Genomic DNA, 22,415 nt, shown 5'->3' on the forward strand with positions numbered 1-22,415 from the left:
ATCCAGGCCCACAATCGCGTAATTAAACTTTGTCGCGTCTGCCGTGATCCCGGACATCTGGAATTGCGCCTCCAGATGGACGAACCACAGCTCCGGATACCGTCGCCAAAATTGAAGGACGCGCACAGCAAGGGCGGTCACTTGAGGGTCCGATGGGCCTGCCGCGTCTTTGTCGTCCATCGACATCACAACAGCTAAGTTTACGACGCGAGTTTTGTCGAAGACCGAATTCTAAAAGGCTCTACTCTGACTACGGCAGACCGCACCCACAAATGCCCACAAATCTACAGAAAAAGAGACACCACCGACGCACCCCAAAGCGGACGCCTGATGTGCAGCCCAAAATGAAAACTCGCCAAAAGAGCGAAAATCCCAAGAGTATCAACGCCATCTCTTGCGGCGGTTTTATGACGAATATTAGTTTTAACACTTATTGTATGAAAAATGAATTAATAAATAATAATAATAAGTACTCAAAACTCCTTTTGAATTTTTCCTGCGGCGGCTTGCAGTAACAGCGTTTTTCTTCTTTGAGGTTAGGGCTCCTGAGCGTGCGATTGATTCGGCTCCCTGCGGCGACGTCGTCGAAGTCAGTTTCCGCTTCTTAGAGGCTGGCGGCTCAACGGTCTGGTGAATGATTTCAGCACTAGACATCGGGGGCACACAAAAACCAAAAGAATTTTTCGCGTCTTTCCCAGCGAAATAAACGGCACGAACCTTCCAGTCGGCGTTGATATGGGACGTCCTCGGCAGAATTCAACTACGGGGCGGCGAAATTAGAGCTGCGCCTGGTTCCTGGTGTTGTTGAACCGGAGCTCATAGCTGGAATCACGGAAGTACAGTTCGGTTTCTTCTTAAATTATAACTTCGGGATGTTCTTGAATTTGCACTGGACTTTGGAATCTAGAAAATACTCGGGAAATGCAGCAGTTTTCCGCCGGCTTGTTTCCAATTTGATGATTCTTGTTTTGTTGCACAGAAACTTCTGAACAACACTTTACTGCATTATTTGCTTCGACCAATCAAGGCTTACTCCGCCACGGAGAACCGTGGTAGCAACTGTCAATTGAGTTAACAACATTCGAATGTTGTTAACCCTGCGCGCCACAATATATAATCTCTTAGAAATCTAAGTTGCTGGGGGAATTTGAACGGCGTCTGGATCTTGTCCTGAAAACTGAGCTGTTCGGGAAAAATAAAATCATGGCGATCAACATCTTCGCTATTTCCGTCCTTCTACATACTTTCGGTGTGATACAATGGAATAATACGGATTTAGAATGTGTCAATAGACGACGGTAGTTTTTGTAAACAACAACATGCGCAATAGAGCCGCCGAAAAATTAAAGATCACCATCCCACGTCACAAGGGAGGAAGGGGGGTATTTAAAAAAATTGCACTATAATCAAGTGCATTCTCTACGTGAGTTTTTCTTCGAGAAACAATCCTCTAGCCAAATACATCAGGCTACCGTCATGGCAGATAATAAATTATCTTTTTTGAACTTGAAGCAGAGAATGGGATCCCATGTCGAATGTTACTTCAGTCCAACAGAAGGTCGACATGTGGAAAGAGAAATTCATTCAAGGAGGTCATGTAAAAAATTTGTTGTCAGGTATTGACATCGAAGCCTTCAACAAATGGTTCGTCGTACCGTTGGACTTGAACACTGTTGAAAAACAGCATGAAAAAAATCCGTTCTGATGACAGATTACGCCATTTGCAATTTAGCGGCGCATCTCGTTTTCGGCTGTTACTTTTGAATGTAATTAGTTTAAACGAATTCGGTTTAAGAACTGCGGAAGGCACTATTTGCGTTGCAAGTGCTAATTATGATTGTCACTTCCATTAGTTCCGTCATTTCCATTCATAAAAACTGAAATTAGGCCGGAGGTATGTGCACTCTCTTAAGATAAGATATGCACGCAAGTCCATTGTCCGCGCACAAAATGACAACATTGCACATAACCTTCAAGTCTATGCAAGCAGCGTATGCATCCTCCTATATTTTATGTTATGAAAATCATAAAATAAAATGCCACTAGAAGTACACATACCTCCTTAATTCCAGTTTTTATGAACGGAAACGACGAAACATTAGCCTGTTTGCGCTTCCCGCTCAAAATGGAATGCGTTAGATCAATTTAGATACGCACATATATATGTATGCATCGTCGTGCGCTAATAGACAATGTTTGTTTATTTAGGATGAACACAGTATGTATGTCCTTCAAAACGTGCATGTCCGAGAGTATCTTTTCTGCACCATGGAAGCGGCAGAAGCTGGTGCTGCTGTTTAAGACTGGCAAACCTCCAGGGGAACGGTCCTCCTATAGCCCTATATGTCTTCTAGACACCATAGGGAAAATGTTTGAGCGGGGTATTTATAATAGATTACTCTCAGTCATCGAGAGCCAAGGGGGCTTTCAAATAGGCAGTATGGGGTTCCGTAAAGCCAGATCAACGATTGATGCTATCAACATGGTTACTGGCTTGGCCGAAAATGCAATTCACGGAAGGGGTTGTACGAGCAAATATTGTGTGGTGGTGACCCTGGATGTGAGGAATGCATTCAACTCGGCCAATTGGAACCTTATACGAAAGTCTCTGGCGACGATTGGTGTTCCCATCTACCTCGCCACTTATATCGATAGCTACTTGCAAGAGCGGACACTCTGCTATAATACCCATTGTCTCCGCGGGTGTTCCACAGGCCTCTGTACGGACCCACTACTATGGGACATCAAGTATAATGGTGTATTTAACTTTCCGGTTCCGGAGAAGGGGAGGGTTACGCCGACGACATAGCACTGGTTGTGGTCAAGCATCTGGAGGATGCTGAGTAGTACTCAACCGAAGCAATCAGTGTTGTTCATCAGGAAAAGAGGGACGCGGTCCTCAGCACTAAGTGCCGCAAGAGAAACTATGCCTAAATCGGTAATCATATCATCACTTCCAAGCCGGCCATAAAAAATAATACTTGGGGGTGATGATAGACGGAAAACTCAATTTTAAGCAGCACATAGAGCATATGTGTATCTTGCATTTTGGCAAAGTATAATAGAACGGTAGGTATTAGTGGCCGCTCTGAGGAGCCGTTTTGATGCCACAAACTCCTAAGACCGTGACTGTTGTTATGGGAGCAGGAAGGCAAAGTCTAGCCGGCTCGGATCTTCACAGCCAGCCCGTAGCATTCATGAAGGAAAGCGGTTCTCCCACCCTGCAGCTAGAAATCTCTCGGAGGTCCCCAAAGAATGGTTTACCCAGTGTCCGTAGCCTGACTCTAGCTAGGGTTGGGCAATTGCAGAGAAAGTGCATGAGGGCTTCACTTCCTTCTCCGCAGCTTCGGTATTGCGAATTGTAGGGTATGCCAAGCCAGCGGCATAGTCCCCTATGGGCCAGTGCCCTGTGCAGACGGCCGTAATCTTGAATGCGTCTGGCACAGGAACACTCCTGATCGAGCGGTTATAAGCGGGCCAAATTCTCCTTGACTTGGCACAGCTCGTAAGCCTTCGCCATCTTAGGCCCGCGGCTGCTAGGTAGTGCGAGTAGACTCGGCTCCCGACAGCCGCTAGCAGAACACCGACTGTATTCACCGAAGGGTTGCCAAAAGCAGAGCAGAGCCTGGCCAATCCGTCAGCCTGCTCATTCTCCTCTATGTTCCTATGCCCGGGAACCCAAAGGAGGGAGACCTTCAGCATGCCGTCCAGACGATTCAGCGCGTCTCTGCACTGCCCCACCAGCCAGGAAGATGTCGCCGCTGAGTACAAGGCCTAGATGCTCGCTTGGCTGTCGGTCAGAATGGCTACGTTACGCTTGGGACTCGAATCTCGTTCCAGCCATCGACAGACTTCCAATATCACCAGTACTTCCGCCTGGAATACACTGGCGAAACCTGGGAGACCATACGACTTGGATACATTGTGTGTATTCGAGAAAACCTCCGCGCCGACTCCACAGGCCATCTTTGACCCATCGGTGAAGAATATTGGGTCATAACCTTACAACACGCCACCGGTCTTCCATGCCCAGATTTTCGGAGGTACTTCGTCTAGGATGTTGCTGTGGCCGTAGGACTTCGCTACCCAGCATCCGAACTCACGTAGTCTGACGGCCTACACGCTGCAATGTATTTAATGTGAAGGTCTAGGGGGAGGAGGTGCAGGAGTACATTGAGAGCAGGACTGCCGATACCCTGTAGCACCTGCACACGCGGTTCTTAGAATCCTATTAAGCTTCATCCTATTGTACCTACTCCATGACAGAACATTTTGTATTCTTACGAATGGAAAATCGTGTATAGCGAGTTTCTCACATAAGATGAACACAAAACCGTTCACCCGAAGCGGCCGGCTTCCGGTATTCCGACTGAAGCCGTAATTTTTAATCCTTAGGGGAAGCACAGTAGCGGCAGTTAGACGATTTTGTAATTTTCCGGTTTGCCCGGGGTGATGACGGCTCCGTCTAGATTACCACAAGAAGTCCCTATTCTGGGCCTCTCGGGAAACTCCCGGCCCGGGCGGAGTCAGTCGCTTCGCCTCTGAACAGGCCTCTTGATGTGAATCATACAATTCATTCAGTTTATTTGTTGTTTGCACCTCATCAATCGCAACCACAATCACAAGAGTGGGATTTTCAATCAAAATAGATCGCGCATCAGAAAACACTTAGATTCGCAAGGAAAATGGGTTCCTGAATCAAGTCCTTTTTCGCAAACTAACCAATCAGAAAATTCAGTTCAGGATAAAATATTAAGGCATGTCACCTATTTGTACATTCAAAAGGATTTTGGGTCACTGTACTCACATTGTCGCAGTCGCCTTTTTTTCGGGTGAACAGTGGCAGGCCTCCGCTCGAAGTAAGACACATTAGATGGATCGCCATTTTCAGTTCAAAATTCGCGCACTTTCTATTTACCAAAGCTGTCAATTAAGTTAAGCACAAAACTAAAACTTTGCTGATAACCGAAAACGAGCGGTAATAACTGACGCAAACCGGAAGAACGTCTCTAATATCCTTCGGGATGCATGGTTCCGGTGTTCTCAGTCGCATGCGCAACGATAAGTAAACAAACATTCGGCAGATGACTTTATAGCAATGGAAATGTCAAATGCACAAAATAGATCCAGTTCGGAAAGTGAAATGTTATTGGAATGATGACACAAGAAATTAGCACCTGAGTGGAAGATATTCGTGAATGTGTAGATTCGTTTTAAAATTGTTTGGGTTGAAAACCAAATTCTGTGGAAACCTTTCTATGCAGAAACCAATTTGGCTATCGAAATTACCTGGAAGATTGGATAAGAAACAAAATAATTCCCTTCCAGTATTCCAGTCAAGATTCTCTTGCACGCGAAGCATCTCTTCACAGGTTAACTTGTCACTCGATGTTGAGCGTTGTCGTTCGTCGGACGTTGGTCTGTCGCTGGTGTCGCGAGTTGTCTTTCTGTTTTCTTCTGTTTAATTTTTATTTCCGTTCGTCCGAGCCGAATTGGTGTTTTCTGAAATACCCAATCGCGAGTGTGGCCTGCATTGTGCAAACTTAATTTCGGGCGAAAAGTCGCAAATCGTCCGCCCAGCCGGGGATAGTTTTCAAACGGCCGAGCGAGTCCTCACGGCAGCCGCGTGTGGTTGTGTTTCCGCGGGCCCGGGCAACGAGTGCGCTAGTGTGCGCGGCTGATTGGTGGCTTTTCACTTTGTCGTGGGCTTCCATGCCGTCATTGTCGCCGACTTTGTTTTCTTCTAACGGCTCGCCGTGACCACTGGCTTGGCCGCGGCCCGTACCTGCCCGGCTGCATGCCAACTTCAGGAATTTCGCTGTCAAGAATTTTCCGGGACCCGCAGTTGCGCTGGATCGCGGCGGAGTGGATGTGTGACGGAATTTTCATTGTTTTTCCCTCGAACGTTGGCAGAGTGGTCGTTGCCTTGCCGAATTCCGCCCAACCGAGGGACGCGAGTGCAGTTTTCACCTGAAATTCTTCTGCTGTTTCCCAAACAAATCGTGAATTGGATTCTTCTGTTGACGGAGTGAGTGTGCGAGCGAGGTACGGATACAAGCAAAGTGCTGTGTGGGTGTCGAGTGACCGCTGACGGAGCGAGCGATTTCTTTGACGACTGAAGCGATCACTGTGAAAAGTTCAAAAGAAAACAACAAGCCCCAGTTCCTCCTGCCCGAGGTGTTGCTAGAGGAAAACGTTGCGCGAGTTAGACCCCCAAAAGTGCGGATTAACGATAGGATCCGTTGGGTGTTCGGATAATCCCTCAAAGTGATGCCATCAGGTGGTTGATCCGCTTTCGACACTGCCTGCGTCCTCAACGGGCAAATCTGGATTTATTTTGCGTTCCGGTCAACAAGCAGCGCCTGCCTTCTGTGGATTCGGATCAAGGAAATGTAAGTGAATTTTGCAATTGCTCAATTACCCAGGGCCGCCTGCATATAAACTTGCGCTGTCCAGGGCTCGTGACTCATAGCTACGTTAGTGAATGTTAACTTACCGTTCGAACCCACCAAGATAAGACTATGCACGAAAAAAGAGGTATGACCCGCATTTGAAGTGCTTTAGATCGGCAAAGATGGTAATACGCTGTCTGCCTATGTTTCCTCCCTATTTTGTCTAACAATCGACCCGTGCCTAGTGGTGAAGAATTGATTTCCATTTCAATTGGCATCAACATGGTTGGCTGCAATTATGATCCTTGTAGTTTGGAATCTACCGCTGTTGTCCAAAGTAAAGTGAATTATTTCATAAAATGAGAATCTACTCGTCCTGTTTCGTCTATTTCAAAACCAAAGCTCCCAACGCATTTTTGAATCCTGTAAACCACGTTCACTAAATTCTCGTATGATATGTATGTGACCTAATAATACATAATAATGTCAAGGGGGGCCGAATTGTGTGGCCCTGCGGGTTGTGGCTCAAGGATGCACTCAAATTCTTCCCTGCTTTGTGGACCAGCAACCTCCAAATTTTGAAACTTTATAGTTAACGCCTTGGATAGGGGCAGAACTCACGGGTACCACCTTTGACTATCAAAAATAGACAATGATTCGCTTTTGGAATGTTCGCACACTTCTCGACAACGGCAGCAAGGGTCCTCAAAATACATTCTCCAGCTCGAGCGAGTTTCCCAACGAAATAAGCTGGACATTCTGGGCCTGATCGAAGTAAGATAGTGGAATTCTGGAGAGTAGTCGTCATCCTCTTACCACTCTAATTATAATGTGCTTTTCTTCTTTTTCTTCAGCCTTTGTCCCGTTCATAATCGGGGTCGGCTCGTCATGATCGGTTTCGTCATTTGGATCTATCGAATGCCTGATCTGGGTGCAATCTCGAGGCTTTCAAATCCCCATCTACCGTATCAAGCCACCGTTGTTTAGGTCTGCCTTTTGGTCGTTAACCATCGACTTCGATGTTCAGACCAATCTTGGCAAGTAAATTCTCGTTAGCACGAATTGCGTGACCATACCATCGAAGACGCCTCTCTCGCAATTTTTCCACGATCGGTGCAACCCATAAGTGCGGATATCCTCATTTCGGATGTGATCTAAACGTGTGACGCCACTAGTCCAACGTAGCATCTTCGTCTCCATTACCGCAAGACGCCGTTCATTGTCTTTTATAGTCGGCCAACACTCAGAACCATAGAGAGCGACTGGACGGACGACATTGCGGTAAATTTTAGATTTGGGACGTTCGTTGATACGTCGATCACAAAGAACACCAGTTGTGGAACGCCACTTCATCCAGGTTGCGTTAATGCGTGAAGCAATTTCATAACACAGTTCTCTATTGGCTGATAGCATTGACCTGAGGTATTTAAATCGCTCAGTTCTGGGAAAACCACTGCCGCTGACAGTGATTGTGCCTGTTTCATGAGGATCGGTCGTCAAAAATTCAGTTTTGTTTAAATTCAATTTGAGACCGTGTTGCATGAGGCGATCATTCCATTTTTGAACAAGTTGCTCGAGATCATTTTTGCTATCAGGTGCTAGGAAAACATCATCTGCATAAAGCAGTGTGTAGGGCGCTGGACGTTGGATATCCCGTGTGACGGTGTCCTGAACAAGAACAAAGAGGAATGGTGAGAGGGCGCTTCCTTGATGAACACCAACTGAGACACGAAGCGGTTTTGATACACCCGCCATACTTTGAACTTTACTTTTCGGATCGTGGTAGAACAATTGAACCCACCGCATTAGTTCTTCTGGTACTAAGTGTTGTCGTAGAGCATACCAGATGAGTTCGTGTGGCACACGGTCAAACGCTTTCTCTAGATCCAGAAAGGCAATGTAAAGAGGGCCATGCTTCTCACGGTGTTTCTCCATGAGAAACCGCGCAGCGTGTATTGTGTCAGTAGTTCCGCAGTTCTTGACAAATCCGGCTTGATTCACGGTTACTTCAACGATTTCGCGAATACGGCTGTCAAAAATGCGTTCAAAAATCTTCATGGTATGGGAAAGTAACCGGATCGGACGATAATTTGAAGTTCTGCTGGACTACCTTTCTTTTTCCATATTGGAACAGTGGTACTTTCTTGACAATCAGATGGTATTCTTCCTTCCTAAATAACCCGGTTAAAAAATTCACTAAGCCACAAGGTTGGGTCCCAGTTCTTCGTTTTCCAGAGCTCAGATGCGATGTAGTCAAGTCCTGTTGCTTTCCCCGACTTCATTTGTTTTATTGCCTCCTCGACTTCAGTTGCGCTGACAGTGCAGCCCATGAGTGTTTAACGTAGGTGCCTGTCGTGGAGAATTAATCCTACGGTCCTCTTCAGACACGGATTGATTTTGTGACCACAATCAGAGCCCCGCTGAGATAAGCAACAACGGTACCAGTCTATACCAAGTGCATGGCTTAGCATTCATACTGGTGAATGCAAGAATTACCTAAATCTTTACCGAACTAAGGAGTACGGAACCCGTGTTGAAACTCAACACCACGCCGAGGCCCGAAGGTCTCTTCTCGCTTGATCACAACCACCATGAAACTCCCACTAGGGGGGCCAACCGCAAAAAACTGAGCTGTACTCACATACTACGGGAGTTCACCCGAAGTGTGAGAGTCCAGGGGCTATCCCGGTTCCCATGGTACCAGTGTACCCCTGGTAAGGTTTCGTGACCAATTTGCCACTTCAGATGAGTCCCCCTGCAGACTCGGGTCTGATCGCCCTAATTAGGCCTTTGGAGCATTCGCCTACTGCAACACGGCCGGCAAACCAAGTGAGTACAGCGTCTCCCGGTGCCACCACTATGGAGGTTCTCTTCGGCCACTTGGCTTTGGTTTGGCCGACAGGGTTGCCGCCCCGTCTTCCTCACCGCCACCTCTGAGCACCAGTTGCGCTGACATGTGGAACTGGTCCAAATGTCGGCAATGATTGTGGAAGTGGAGGATGAGCAAATTCTTCAGTTGAAATTTGCTCGAAGTATTCTCGCCATCTATCCGTTGCGGCTCGACGGTTGGTAAGCAAAGTACCGTTCTTGTCATTAACGCAACAGGAGTGTTCGATATCCTGTGTGCGTTTATTACGGCTTTTAGCAAGTCGATACAGATCTCTCTCGCCATCCCGAGTGTCCAGTTTATCGTAAAGATTTTTGAAATGGTTCGCTCGGGTGACAGCGACCGCTTTCTTTGCTCCCGGTTGGCATTCTTATAAATTTGCCAATTAGCAGACGTTTTATCGTCGAGAAATTTGTGGTAGAGGCGTTTCTTTTCACGGACCTTCATTCATTCAACATCATCAACTAAAGCCAAGTATCTCGGTTTATGTACCGCTTACCCGGCTTGGTAACCCCGAGGGTTGCAGAGGCCGTTTTGTGGATCATGTCTTTCATTTGGTTCCATAATTCTTCCACATTCGTAATGGTCGGCAATCGTATGAGTGAGATCGTTTCTTCTTTCTTCTCACCAAGTCGCTTCTATACTCTGGAAAACAAGGAGGAAGTAGAAAGGAATCAGGTATCGAGTTGTTTTTGACGGCTACCACAAGGCCCGCTTCTCTGACCTGGGGATTCCGGTCCAGGTTATGAGCATCACAATTATACAGTCCTATGTACTAACGGGGACTTCCGAAATGGTGAAGAAGCAGGCTTTCTATTAGCAATTATCCGCAGTTCAGGAGCAGCTTCCTAAAGATAACATTGTGATTGCCATGGATGATCTGGATGCCAAGGTTGGCTCTGACAAAACCTCGCCGGGACATGCGAAAGGGAAGCACGGTATTGGCATCCGTAATGGTGGGTGGCTTGTGGATTTGTGCAGCTTTCACCACCTCTTCATTGTTCGAGCACAGAATCTGCTGAGGTCAGGTGGGTTTCAACTGACCGACACCGCATCAGATCGAACACTTTGAGATCAGCAATAAATTTAGGATTTTTCTCCTGGATGTACGTAATAGAAACCCTCCATTGGAAGGAATCACCATCTGATGGTCATTTAAGCACTCCGTTCACGCTCAATTCAGCCTGTCAATTTGGTCGAATGAGTCTGCAACGCACATGGGTGCCGGTTGCACCTGAAACACCATGCATGTATCGGCAAGCCGCAACATTAGTTCAACTCTGAACGTGGAAGACCTTGAGGCGAGAATTTGACTTTTTTTGCGTGTAAGCATTTATCAAAAATGTTCACCAGCGCTAAAGGCCCATAAAATTTTCGTTTACATCCTAAACAAACGGGAAATCCTTGCCCATTGCCTAAACAAATATCTCTGGTCGGTTGGCCGAGTCATTTTTCATTCACCGGCCGTTTGAAGAGTCAGAACTGACAAGCCAGAGCTTCCCATCCACAGTATCGGCGCCGATCAATTGTGGACTATTCAGACGTAACTGACAGGCCCAACTGTACGTGGATGGCAGGCTTAACGTTCGCTTGTGTGTTGCGCCTGCTACTTCTCTGCGTTCCCCCAAGCTCAAATCCGCCGCTTGTATAATCCACGGCAGATACACTGAATAACCTGTCTGAGAATATCGATGAACATTGGGCCCCCACTAAAAATGATCTTTTCTCGAGTGCTCGGCTGGTCGTCGGCCATGTCCCGAAAGGTCGTCACAAAATTCGGCTGAATGCGGAATCCTGGAAGCTGATCAATGAACGGATGGGATTCTACTTCTTTTTCTTTAGCCTCTGTCCCGTTCACAAGCGGGGTCGGTTGGTCATGATCGGTTGCGCCATGTTATTTTATCAATGGCCTGATCTGGGTGTAGTCGCCAGGCCTTCCAATAATCATCCAGCGTATTAGATGAACGAATGGGATTGAGGGCTTTGGACCGCTGCGCCGTGACAAAAGAAAATAGGCTATTGCGCTTCTCAGAGAAGTGGAAGATACCCCAGAACGCCTTATGTAGGAGCGAGGATCAGCCTGCCATCTGTCGGCTAAGCTTCGAGGTGTACATTGATATGTTTTGGGACGATTTTAACTAGTAGCTTACATCAGCAATAAGCACTCAAATACCCCTCCAGTTATCGAACATAAAACCGGGGCCCTTCGGAATTTGGAGTTCATCCCTACTTCAGTACTTTCAAACAGGCACCATGATGAAGGCAATATCACACTTTGCTGAATAACAAAATTATGGAAACTTAAACTAGTAACGTTATGCTACCTGTCGTTACTTTGTGAAATAAGTCGAAATTCCCGTAAAATCGCAAAAACAAAGCACCGATTTCGGTGAATACAGTTCATCATGAAAAAGGTATAATACAGGATGGTCCTTTTAAAAATTGGAATCTAATTTTGCTATAAAAAAAACGACTCAATATTTGCTAATGATTGAACATTTATTTAAAGTGCTGGTTTATGACACTTATTTACGAAAAATTCGGTCCACCCAATTTTTGAGTAGACTTTCGATTGTTTCGGGTGTTATCTCAGCAATAGCAGCTTGAATCTCGGTCTTGTGATTTGAATTGTTTTTGGGTTGTTAGTGTAACGTTTATCTTTCTCCACTCCCCAAAGAAAATAACCCAATGGCGTCAAACCGCAGCTTATTGGTGGCCACTTAATATCATCGTTTTGGGTGATTATTTAATTTCGAAGATAGGGCGTAAAAGAAAAAGGTTACGGGGTTCGCTGTATTGTACATATCGCCGTCTTGTTGAAACCAAATTTCGTCCAAGTCTTCAGCTTCAATCTCTTCGCGGTAACCCTCGCCATTGACGGTTACCCCGGATCCCTCTTCCTTTTCAAAGAAAATTGAGCTGAAGATGCCACTAGACTAAAATCAGCACCAAACAGTCACTTGTGGGTGCATTGGCTTCTCTGTGTGTTGTCTGTGCCTTAGATACAACAATTTTGCTTATTCACATAACCATCGAGGTGGGAATGAGCTTCGTCCGAAAAAAATGATTTTCCGATAAAATTCGCCATCCCCAGCTAGGGTGGTCAATTGGTTTTACCTTGTGCTTATGTGGTTTCATAGTAGGATTTTCATACAAAATTCGAATCAAAATAGTGCGTGAGATGTTCAACTGCGTCATTCGCGAAGATATTGCGACATGCACGGGCGGGCAGGGTCAGAGCTTCGCAGGGTATTTTTGGACAGCGAAATTTCATAGTTGTCCGGTAGGAAGAAAACCGTTCACCTTCGAAAATAACCGAGAAAATAGTGCGCTATAAAAATTTTAGACCTTCGGCATTCAGCTCTGTGGTCTGGTAAAAGTAAACGCAACCTGTTTGGGTTTTGCCGGTAACCCAATATGGAGCTTAAAACTCGCAATATACATCAGTTAACTTCGCTTCAAAGCGACCAGACCGTTGTACTCCCCATAATTGGCAATCCCGATATTTCGTACCAAATCGTCAGTCCCTTGACCATACGAATTATTAGAATTCTACTGTATAATGTGCTGTGCTTTAATTTGTTATTGAACTCCACCTTTGGAATATAACAATTCTTCGTTTTCAAGTAGGACAATAACCCTTAATACACTTCCTTCTCGGCACGAGAATGGCTATTGTACAATATGTTCATATAAAAGTACTATTTAGTACCTTTTTGTCATCACCATAATTTCTCCGTTTCCGAAAATACCGTGTGCAGGAACCTTCACGGCGAAGCTAGAGGATTACAGTATGGCATGTAATCGCTAAATGACTGTAAGTTCTTACAGTTACCGATTTTTCGTTATCGAAATGTTAAACGCGTTTTTTTTTTTCTCTTCAAAACACTGTTTTTCAAGTTGGTGTGCCGGTTCGTGTGGTATCCGGTCTAGGCCTGCTTCAATAAGGAACTCCAGACATCTCGGTTTTGCCCCGGTGCCCACCAATTCGATATCCCTAAAAGCCGTCTGGCGTTCTGACCTACACCTTCGCTCCATCTTAGGCAGGGCCTGCCTCGTCTTCTTTTTATACCATAGATATTGCCCTTATAGACTTTTCAGGCTGGATTATCCTCATTCATACGGATTAAGTGACCCGCCCACCGTAACCTATGGAACCGGATTTTATCCACAACCGGACGGTCATGGTATCGCTCATAGATTTCGTCGTTATGTAGGCTACTGAATCGTCCATTCTCATGTAGGGGGCCAAAAATTCTTCGGAGGATTCTTCTCTCGGACGCAACCAAGAGTTCGCAATTCTTCTTGCTAAGAACCGAAGTCTCCGAGGAATACATGAGGACTGGCAAGATCGTTGGCTTGTACAATAAGAGCTTTGACCCTATGGTGAGACGTTTCGAGCAGAACGGTTTTTGTAAGCTGAAATAGGCTCTGTTGGCTGACAACAACCGTGCGCGGATTTCATCATCGTATCTGTTACCGACTTGCATTTACCTTAGAATCACGGATCACTTTCTCGAGAGCCAGGTTAAAGAGGACCCATGATAGTGCATCCCCTTGTAGACCGTTGTTGATGTCGAATGGTCTTGAGAGTGATCCTGCTGCTTTTATCTGGCCTCGCACATTGGTCAGGGTCAACCTAGTCAGTCTTATCAATTTCTTTGGGATACCGAATTCTCTCATGGCCATGTACAGTTTTACCCTGGCTATACTATCATAGGCGGCTTTAAAGTCGATGAATAGATGGTGCAACTGATGTCCATATTCCAACAGTTTTTCCATCGCTTGCCACAGAGAGAAAATCTGATCTGTTGTTGATTTGCCTGGGGTGAAGCCTCTTTGGTATGGGCCAATGATGATCTGGGCGCATGGGGCTATCCACCCTAGCAAGATAGAGGAGAATATCTTATAGATGGTATTTAGCATGATACCCTTATAATTGCTGCACTGTGTGATATCTCCCTTTTTATGTGTGAGACAGATAATGCCTCGTTGCCAATCGTCAGGCATTGATTCGCTGTCCCATACCTTGAGCACAAGTTGATGAACCACTTGGTGTAACTGGTCGCCTCCATATTTAACCAATTCGGCTGTAATTCCATCGGCTCCTTGCGACTTATGATTTTTAAGTCGATAAATTGCACGGACTGCTTCTCCTATACTTGGTGGTGGCAGTATTTGTCCGTCGTTTTTAGTTGGCGGGACATCCAACACGCCGATGTTCTGGTTGTTCAGTAGCTCATCAAAGTACTCAACCCATCGCTCCAATATGCCCATTATGTCGGAAATCAGATTTCCCTCTTTGTCTCGGTAAGATGAGCATCGAGGTGTATAAGGCAACCTGCTGACTTGTTAGTAAAACTTCCGCGCCTGGTGCGGTTGCTCCCTGTACTTTTCGAGTTCACAGACCTGTTGGTTCTCCCAGGCTTCCTCTTTCCGTCTGTGAAGTCGCTTCTCCGCTCGACGGAGTTCGTGATAAGTTTCTGCGCGTACCCGCGTTCTTTGAGAATGCAGCATCCTTCCGTCCGTTGCTAGCTTACATTCATCGTCAAACTAGCCGTTCCGACTTTTTTTGCGGTTGGGGCCAAGTATCATTGTGGCCGTAGTTATGATAACGTTCTTCAGGTGGTTGTGACGATCATTTGTTGATGCTTCAACTCCAGGACCTCTGTTGACTGCGGCTATTGCGGCATCCATTTCCCTCTTATAGGTGTCGCGGAGGGCTGTGTTGTGAATGGCTTCAGTATTCCCTCTTACCTGATTGTCAGAGGGGATTTTATGTGGTGTCGTAATTCGAGCTCGGAGCACCACGCCAACGAGATAGTGGTCCAAGTCTATTTTGGCCCCCCTGTATGTTTTGACATTCATCAAGGCTGAGAGGTGGTGGCTTTCAATCAGCACCTGGTCAATTTGGTTGAAAGTGTGAAGTGTGGAGAGACCCACGTATATTTGTGAACCACTTTCCGCGCAAACCAGGTACTTCCAACAATCATTTCGTGTGATACTGCCAACTGGATGATGCGCAATCTATTATCATTGGTATTCCTATGTAAGCCATGGGAGCCGACGTATCGCCTGAATACGGGCTCCGTTCCTACTTGACTGTTGAAATCTCCAAGTATTATTTTGATATCATACTTGGGACAGGCTTCGAGGGTCCGCTCAACTGCCTCGTAGAAGATATCGCATAAATGACGAGTGAAATTATCATCCCCCACTTTCATTTCCTGGGAAACATCTGAAATGCCGAGGGGCTTTGAATAAATGCTCGGAATAGCTACGTGGGTAGACCATCAGGCTCGGTGGCTTTACTGCGGTTGAGCGCAATGACGGCAGAAATGATTTTGCTTCTATTCGGAGGAGCCAACCTATTTGCAAAATACGGTGGCTTGTCGCTTCATCTGTGGCATCTGAGGTACGCCACGCAAACGAGCTTTTCGCCGCGGATTTCAACCCCTCTTTTATTACATTCAAAAGCAATTTTTGTATCTACTGGTAGCAATGTGCTCGTTCCGACCAGAAATTTGTTGCCAAACATTGGAAATCCAATACAAATGACAGATCCTCTGTTCGAACAATGGTACATTGTTGGCGTTTAATTTGCAAAAGTCTTCACTATTATTATTACGGGCATCAATACGGTATCGCCAATGACATGCTTCAGCGAGGTGTTATTGGAACACGTACCGACATTACCGGAGAACTCTTGAGTGAATAACATCAGATTCGACTAAAGGAGCAATAGTTCGTCATGTTGTCACTTGGAACTCAAGGCGACATGGCTTGTCTTTAGTTGGGATTGCCGTTTTCACAGGGCTTTCAATTTTGACTCATTTGTTAGAGAAGAAATTCTCATGCATGAATTCAAAAGAGGCCCCTAAGGAGGAGCATCTTTTCGTTGCGTTGAATTCTTGGTAAAAGCGAATGCTAATTTTCACATTGTGCTCATTCGTGAGAAATGCGAATGGTTTCGCCGATTTGCAAGTTAGATATTCCTACAGTAAAAAGTGTACCTGCCACGGTCACTTCTGAGCAACGTGCTTACCAGCCCATTACTTATCACGGCTAGCGTGAACTCATTCTACCATATCGACTTTTTCTCTGCATTCTTCTTCTGAAATCGCTCATTCATCGGGGCTCGTTTCCACCAGAGCCAGTTCACATGTAGCCAATTACAGTGGAAAATCTGATTCTGATTTCGTGCCGGCCGCGATTTTCCCTGTACTTGGAAAATGGGAATTGCTCGGCGATGCGAGTAAACATGCAAATGGAAATGCACCAAGTCCGCAGAGAGCTCCTCCTGGGGCGCAAGGTGCGTAGTTTTCGTTTAATTACTCACTACGCCCACGAGGTTATCACCGTACATTCCGCGAACAAATGAGAATAATTATCCATCATCATAAATTTTCTAGTTATTTTCGTATTTTCCCCCGGCCGGAGCCTCGCGGGCGGCCTTGTTTGTGGGTACGCACTTTCGGAACGGCCGCAATTCTCACGCACGAAAAATGGAGGAATAGGTTTTTCGCTAGGAGAATGTGTTTATTTTTCCTGACGGCGATTTGCACGAAGTTTCTGCTGAGGTACTGAAAAGGATTCTTCCAATGCCCTGACGCTGAAGTGAAGTATAGTCAGGTGGACGCTCGGAAAATATTCATGGGAAAATGAAGTTGTTTTTCGCATTTTGCATACAATCGATTTCTGCTTTTTCTCCTGAATTTATGAGTTGCATGTCAAGTTTTCAACTCTAATTGTGGGAGTTTGGGAAGAATAGCAAGCGTTCAGAACAAAGTTCTCCTTCGAGATGGAGTAATTAGAAGAAGCGTTTTGTGTGGAATGCAAATGTTTGAATAAATATTTAATTGTTAAGTGGATTAGGGCTGGAAAACTTTTCTGCATTCGTGCGAACCGATACGCTTGGCTTGGCACCCAACCTATGCAAATATTCGCAATTAGCGAACATGATCCGATGTGAATATTTCCCCCGCTTTCTCCTATTCACAGTGGATCGCACATGATCAGCAAATTCAGGGCGACAATTGCTACTTTCTCGCTGGGAATAACAGAAGACGGCGTCACACAAGCAGGACAGACAGGATGTTGTGACCTGAACTTGTTATATCTGATCTGAATCGATCGGCGTGAGATGGATTCGATCGATATATCGGATGTGGTTACTGTCTTGCCATCGACGGTACCGAAACGATGTTCCAGTCAAAGCACAGAAAATCGGGCTCTTAGTCATTCCACCAACAAGTTGCGTATGGAGAGCGCTTGGAACCTGTTTGCTGGCATCCATTTCTTCGCCGTCGTCTTGACTTAACGCAAGAAGTGCCCATGATGCGATCGCTTCGAAGATGACTGATCTTCCGAACAACCGGTTTTGGAAACTTGATGCCAACCAACGTAGAGGTTTCCCTCTAGTAGTTTAGTGGCATCAACTGTCCTGGCCTCTTCATGTAAATTGGTTTTGTGGTGTTTGCTTTTTGGGTTCTTTCGGTTCTCTCGGTTGCACGGCGGTTTAGCATAGATTCTGAATGATGAAGTGGCCGGGCCAAGGGAAACTAAGCCATGGGTGAAGCGGGACGCGTATCTGATACACTCTTTGACTCTTGATTCATTAAAAGACAATTTTTACTCACAACGTGTACATTGCCCTCCCTCGACAGCGGATTTCACTAGAATTTTTATACACGACGTGAATCAGCAAATTGAACTGCATTCGCGGCTATTACTAGGCGTTACGAGCTCGGGTCTGGTGATCACTTTTTGAAAGTTACACTCTAATAACTTTTGAAAATAAGGAAAATGATGCTGCAACAGTTATAAATGGGTGAAATTATCAAAATTGCGCCACTGGAAAACAACCGGAGAGGCAACATGCGATTCACACTCTCCAACAGTTTGTTATTCCCAAATCGTACAATGGAGCTCGAAAGCTATTCAAAACTTGTTCTGCAGAAGATACTTCTCCCCAGATAAGTGCGTCAACTTCATATTAAGCGCCTCCATAGAAAACAACATGCAAATTTCTCTAGAACTCGCCAGACTCCATTGGGCAAATACGCCGCAACTATGCTGTCGTAGATGGAAAGATGGCTAAGAATAAGGCCTTACTGGGACATTATGTGGTCGTTGTACCACTCCTCGGCTTGATATATTGCCGCCTGAAGTATGACAGCATAAAACGATAGCTTCCACCTGTTTCCGGCTTGACTCCAAACTCCTCAAGTCAACAACTTGTTGCCATTGTTGGGGAGCTGTTGTTTTCATTGCGGCTTTTTTGTGCATTTTGGGTCACAGCGCAGCTTAAGAGCTGAACATCAATTATGCATGAGCGAGTTGGTTGTTTGCTCTGGTCTGTTGGCTCACTCACTTGCGTTATAGTAAAAATTGCTAAATTATGAAAATTGATCGTGAAAATATCAAATTGCCCTATAATTAGTGCAGTTAGTTTCCAGAAGAGAGGAGCTAGAAAATGGTGAATGGCAGGTCCGCTTGCTGGTTTCGTGTGGTGTTGAGGACGAATGGAGCGACTGCTGTGCGAATTGATAAGCATCAAATTGGTTGGTGATGTACCGCAAAGTTTAACATTTGGGCCATTGCCTTTTAAATTGCTGTGGCGGAATAACTGCTGTTATCAGAAGACGGTAGCAGTTAGAATTTCAGATTGTAGTTTCGTTGGGAAACTCTAAAGACGTAATGTGGAACTTATTTCGTGGTGTCTCTGCCTTGTTTGTTTGGAAAATGTGAGGATTAAAAAAAATGCAATAAGCAGAGTTGTTCAGTCAGCCTGTCGTCGCTATGCTATCTACATAGAATGATTTAGTTTAGTTCCTATTTTTCAATAGTGACTTACATCTAAACATTGGCAGCTTATTTCTAGCTTAAGTTGCTATCTCCATTCTGTTTCAACGGGTGGCTACTACATTTGTTTGGCCAACCCGACCTATGTAAATTTACTTTACTGTGAATTTCATATACCTATACCTATACCATTTACTTTATTTAAAACAAGTCGGAATACCGGGAGCTGCACGGGTATAAGGGTTTTGTGTTCATCTTTTGTGAGAAATTTCTAATTCACGTTTTCCCATCAGTATATACCTCAAATCAAAATATTCCTTGATATACATATGTATTTCTAAACTCTAACTCCGCCATTCACTTTAACATATATGATTATAACGACCTGTACGTCTTAGAGTGCGATAAATTCACGTATAATACACAATTTGGACCTTCTATAACTTTGTTAACAATGGTTTGATTTTTGTTAAACTTTCCAAAAATATGCATCGTTGTTACCGCACCAAACTTTGAACTTCTAGAATGCATTTAAGGGGGGTTTTCGCGCAAATGTCGAAAATAATATAGGATTGGGGAAAAAGAAGTGTCGTATTTTGTCAATAGATAGCGACAATTAAATATATATTGTGTTGTACTTATCGCATCGGGTCATTCTATACGGCGATTTGAAGACAGTCTGTGCTACAAGTGTCTCTTTGACAGTTTTATGATCGTACGTTTCAGTCTCAAGTTATAGCGCGTCAAATATCCAAATAGTCCACCAAGGAAAAAATTCGTCACATTTTACGTTTTTACTACCTGAGAGGTAAAAATGTAACGAAGGCGGCCGAATAAATTTGTGAGGTTTATGGGCACGATACTGTAACGATTTGCACAGCACCGCGTTGGTTCGATCGATTTCCTTCTGGTGTACTGGATGTCGAAGATACTCCCCGTGCTGGTAGGCCAATCGTCGTAGAAACCGAAAAAATCGTCGAAATCATCCAAGTAGACCGGCATGTGAGCATTCGCTCGATTGGCCAGGAACTGGGTATAGACCATAAAACCGTTTGGAACCAATTGCAGAAGATTGGATTCCAAAAAAAGCTGGATGTTTGGGTGCCACGCGAGTTGACGCAAAAAAATTTTTGAATCGAATCAACGCCTGCGATGCATTGCTGAAACGGAACGAATTCGACCCATTTTTGAAGCGGATGGTAACTGGTGATGAAAAGTGGATCACTTACGAAAATCTCAAGCGAAAAAGATCGTGGTTGAAGCGCGGCGAGCCGGTCCAAATCATCGCCAAGCCCGGATTGACGGCCAAGAAGGTTTTGCTGTGTGTTTGATGGGATTGGAAGGTAATCATCCACTATGAGCTGCTCAACTATGGCCAGACCCTCAATTCGGACCTCTACTGTGAGCAACTCGACCGCTTGAAGCAAGCGATTGACCAGAAGCGGACAGAATTCGTCAAAAGGAATGGTGTTGTGTTTCACCATAACAACGCTTGGCTTCACAAATCTTTGATGACTCGCCAGTAGCTACGGGAGCTCGGATGGAATCTCCTATCGCACCCACCGTATAATCCGGACTTGGCATCAAGTGATTACCATCTCTTCTGGTCCATGCAAAACGCTCTTGGTGCTACTAAGTTAGCCTTAAAAGAGGCTTGAGAAAACTGGCTGTCTGAGTTTTTTGCAAATAAGAAGTGAGGGATAATGAAGTTGCCTTCTAAGTGGCAAAACGGTGCATATTTGACTTAAATCGGATAATTCTAAGTTTGTCAAATAAAGCGTCAAATTTCGATCACAAATACGACATTTCGTTTTCACCGGCCCAATATATATAATATAATATAATATTAATAATAATAGTCGTTGGCGCAACAATCCAATTGGATTAGGGCCTTGAAGTGTGTTAGAGCACTCCATTCAAGACCGTAACGGTACACTATACACCCGAGATTATTACCCTGATTTGACTCAAGTACTCATTCACAGCTGGGTCGACTAGTATCCGACGTCAAATCACGATACAAATCCTACTGTCACTAGCGAGATTTGAATCGCGACCTTCTCTACGATAGCGCTGAGCCTCTAACCATTCAGCTATATACTATTATTAACTTTATGTAAGCAAATATTGGAATGGCATGTATTTTGAGGCCTATATTTCGTATGAATGCACCATTGAGATTTTTTCCCGATTTTTCGGTTGGATAGGCTCTGAGAACGAGACTTTGTATACTTTTTGGAGCACACATTTTTAGGTTATTCTCTTATTATTTGAGTTATTCTCTGTGTACCACTACCAGGCCAGAAGCGCCAAAGAGGGTTATTACCTACATTTTGGCAAAGGTTGTTGGTAAAATTGGCGATTAATGGATTTAAGTGTTGTTCCGTTTTTTCGAAAAAACCTTTGCATTAAATTGAGAAGATATTCTTGAAGTGGTTTCATTTTTGTTCGCCGATATACTTCGTTGTCCAATATTTTGCTAGGTTAGAAAGCAAGGAAATGTGTCTGAAATTGTTTGGCTCGGAGGAGATTCCTTTCTTCCGGATGGCAACGATTTTTACTACTTTCCAAGTAGATGGGGAAATAAACGTTATTAATGCAGTCATTAAAACCTGCTAAAAGAAAGGGGATTATCAGTACATTTAATGACGAAATTGGCAATCTATTCAGGTTCGGCTGGTTTTATTATCGATTAGGTTGTAGGTCAAGTTGGTAAGTTGTCGAAGATTCAGAAAATGTAGTGAATTCTCTGGTCTAACTACACTAACTTATTGGAATGTTCGAAGAGGAATTTTCTAATTGTCGGAAGGGTATTAAGCTGAGTCTCAAATGATTCGACAGTTAAGTCTTGAGGGTTTTACGTGAGCACCTGTCTGGAAGACTTAACCCCACGGTCTTCTTAGGACACGGATTGAACTTATGACCACAATCAGAGCCCCGTTGTGACAAGCAACAACGGTACCAGTCTATACCAAGTCCACGGCTTAGCATTCATGGATGCGAGACCAATTGCCACTTCTGATGAGTCCCCGTGCAGACTCGGGTCTGATCGCCCTGATTAGGCCTTTGGAGCATTCGCCTACTGCATCACGGCCGGCAAGCCAAAGTGAGTACAGTGTCTCCCGGTGCCACCACTATGGAGGTTCTCCTCGGTCACTTGGTTTTGGTTTGGCCGACAGGGTTGCCGCCCCGTCTTCCTCATCGCCATCTCTGAGCACCAAATGATTCGACAAGAACTTGTGCTTTTCTAGCGTCACTGCTGGCAGGTTCCTTGTTCTTAGTAAAGACGAAGTTTTGGGACTTGGGTTTAACCGGCTGGCCCGGGTCTTATG

General features: G+C 45.0%; 2 protein-coding genes across 3 annotated transcripts in view; one reads left to right on the forward strand and one right to left on the reverse strand.

The window, feature by feature from the left end:
• LOC119647326 (protein fuzzy) overlaps nucleotides 1-5,099 on the reverse strand; it is a 150,828-nt gene extending 145,729 nt beyond the window's left edge. Inside the window, exon 1 of the mRNA XM_038048264.1 lies at nucleotides 4,808-5,099. Coding sequence (XP_037904192.1) covers nucleotides 4,808-4,885 — 78 coding nt within the window. The 5' untranslated portion in view covers nucleotides 4,886-5,099. The remainder of the gene's footprint in view (nucleotides 1-4,807) is intronic.
• Nucleotides 5,100-5,337: 238 nt separating this feature from the next.
• Nucleotides 5,338-22,415, forward strand: part of LOC119648171 (signal-induced proliferation-associated 1-like protein 1) — a 155,860-nt gene continuing 138,782 nt past the window's right edge. Inside the window, exon 1 of one of the 2 annotated variants that reach the window (XM_038049763.1) lies at nucleotides 5,338-6,537. The gene's annotated coding sequence lies outside the window, so the exon portion shown is untranslated. The remainder of the gene's footprint in view (nucleotides 6,538-22,415) is intronic. The other variant, XM_038049755.1, reaches the window with a different exon arrangement.

This window comes from Hermetia illucens, chromosome 1 (assembly GCF_905115235.1).
Source record: "Hermetia illucens chromosome 1, iHerIll2.2.curated.20191125, whole genome shotgun sequence".
In the NCBI taxonomy this organism is placed as follows: domain Eukaryota; kingdom Metazoa; phylum Arthropoda; class Insecta; order Diptera; family Stratiomyidae; genus Hermetia; species Hermetia illucens.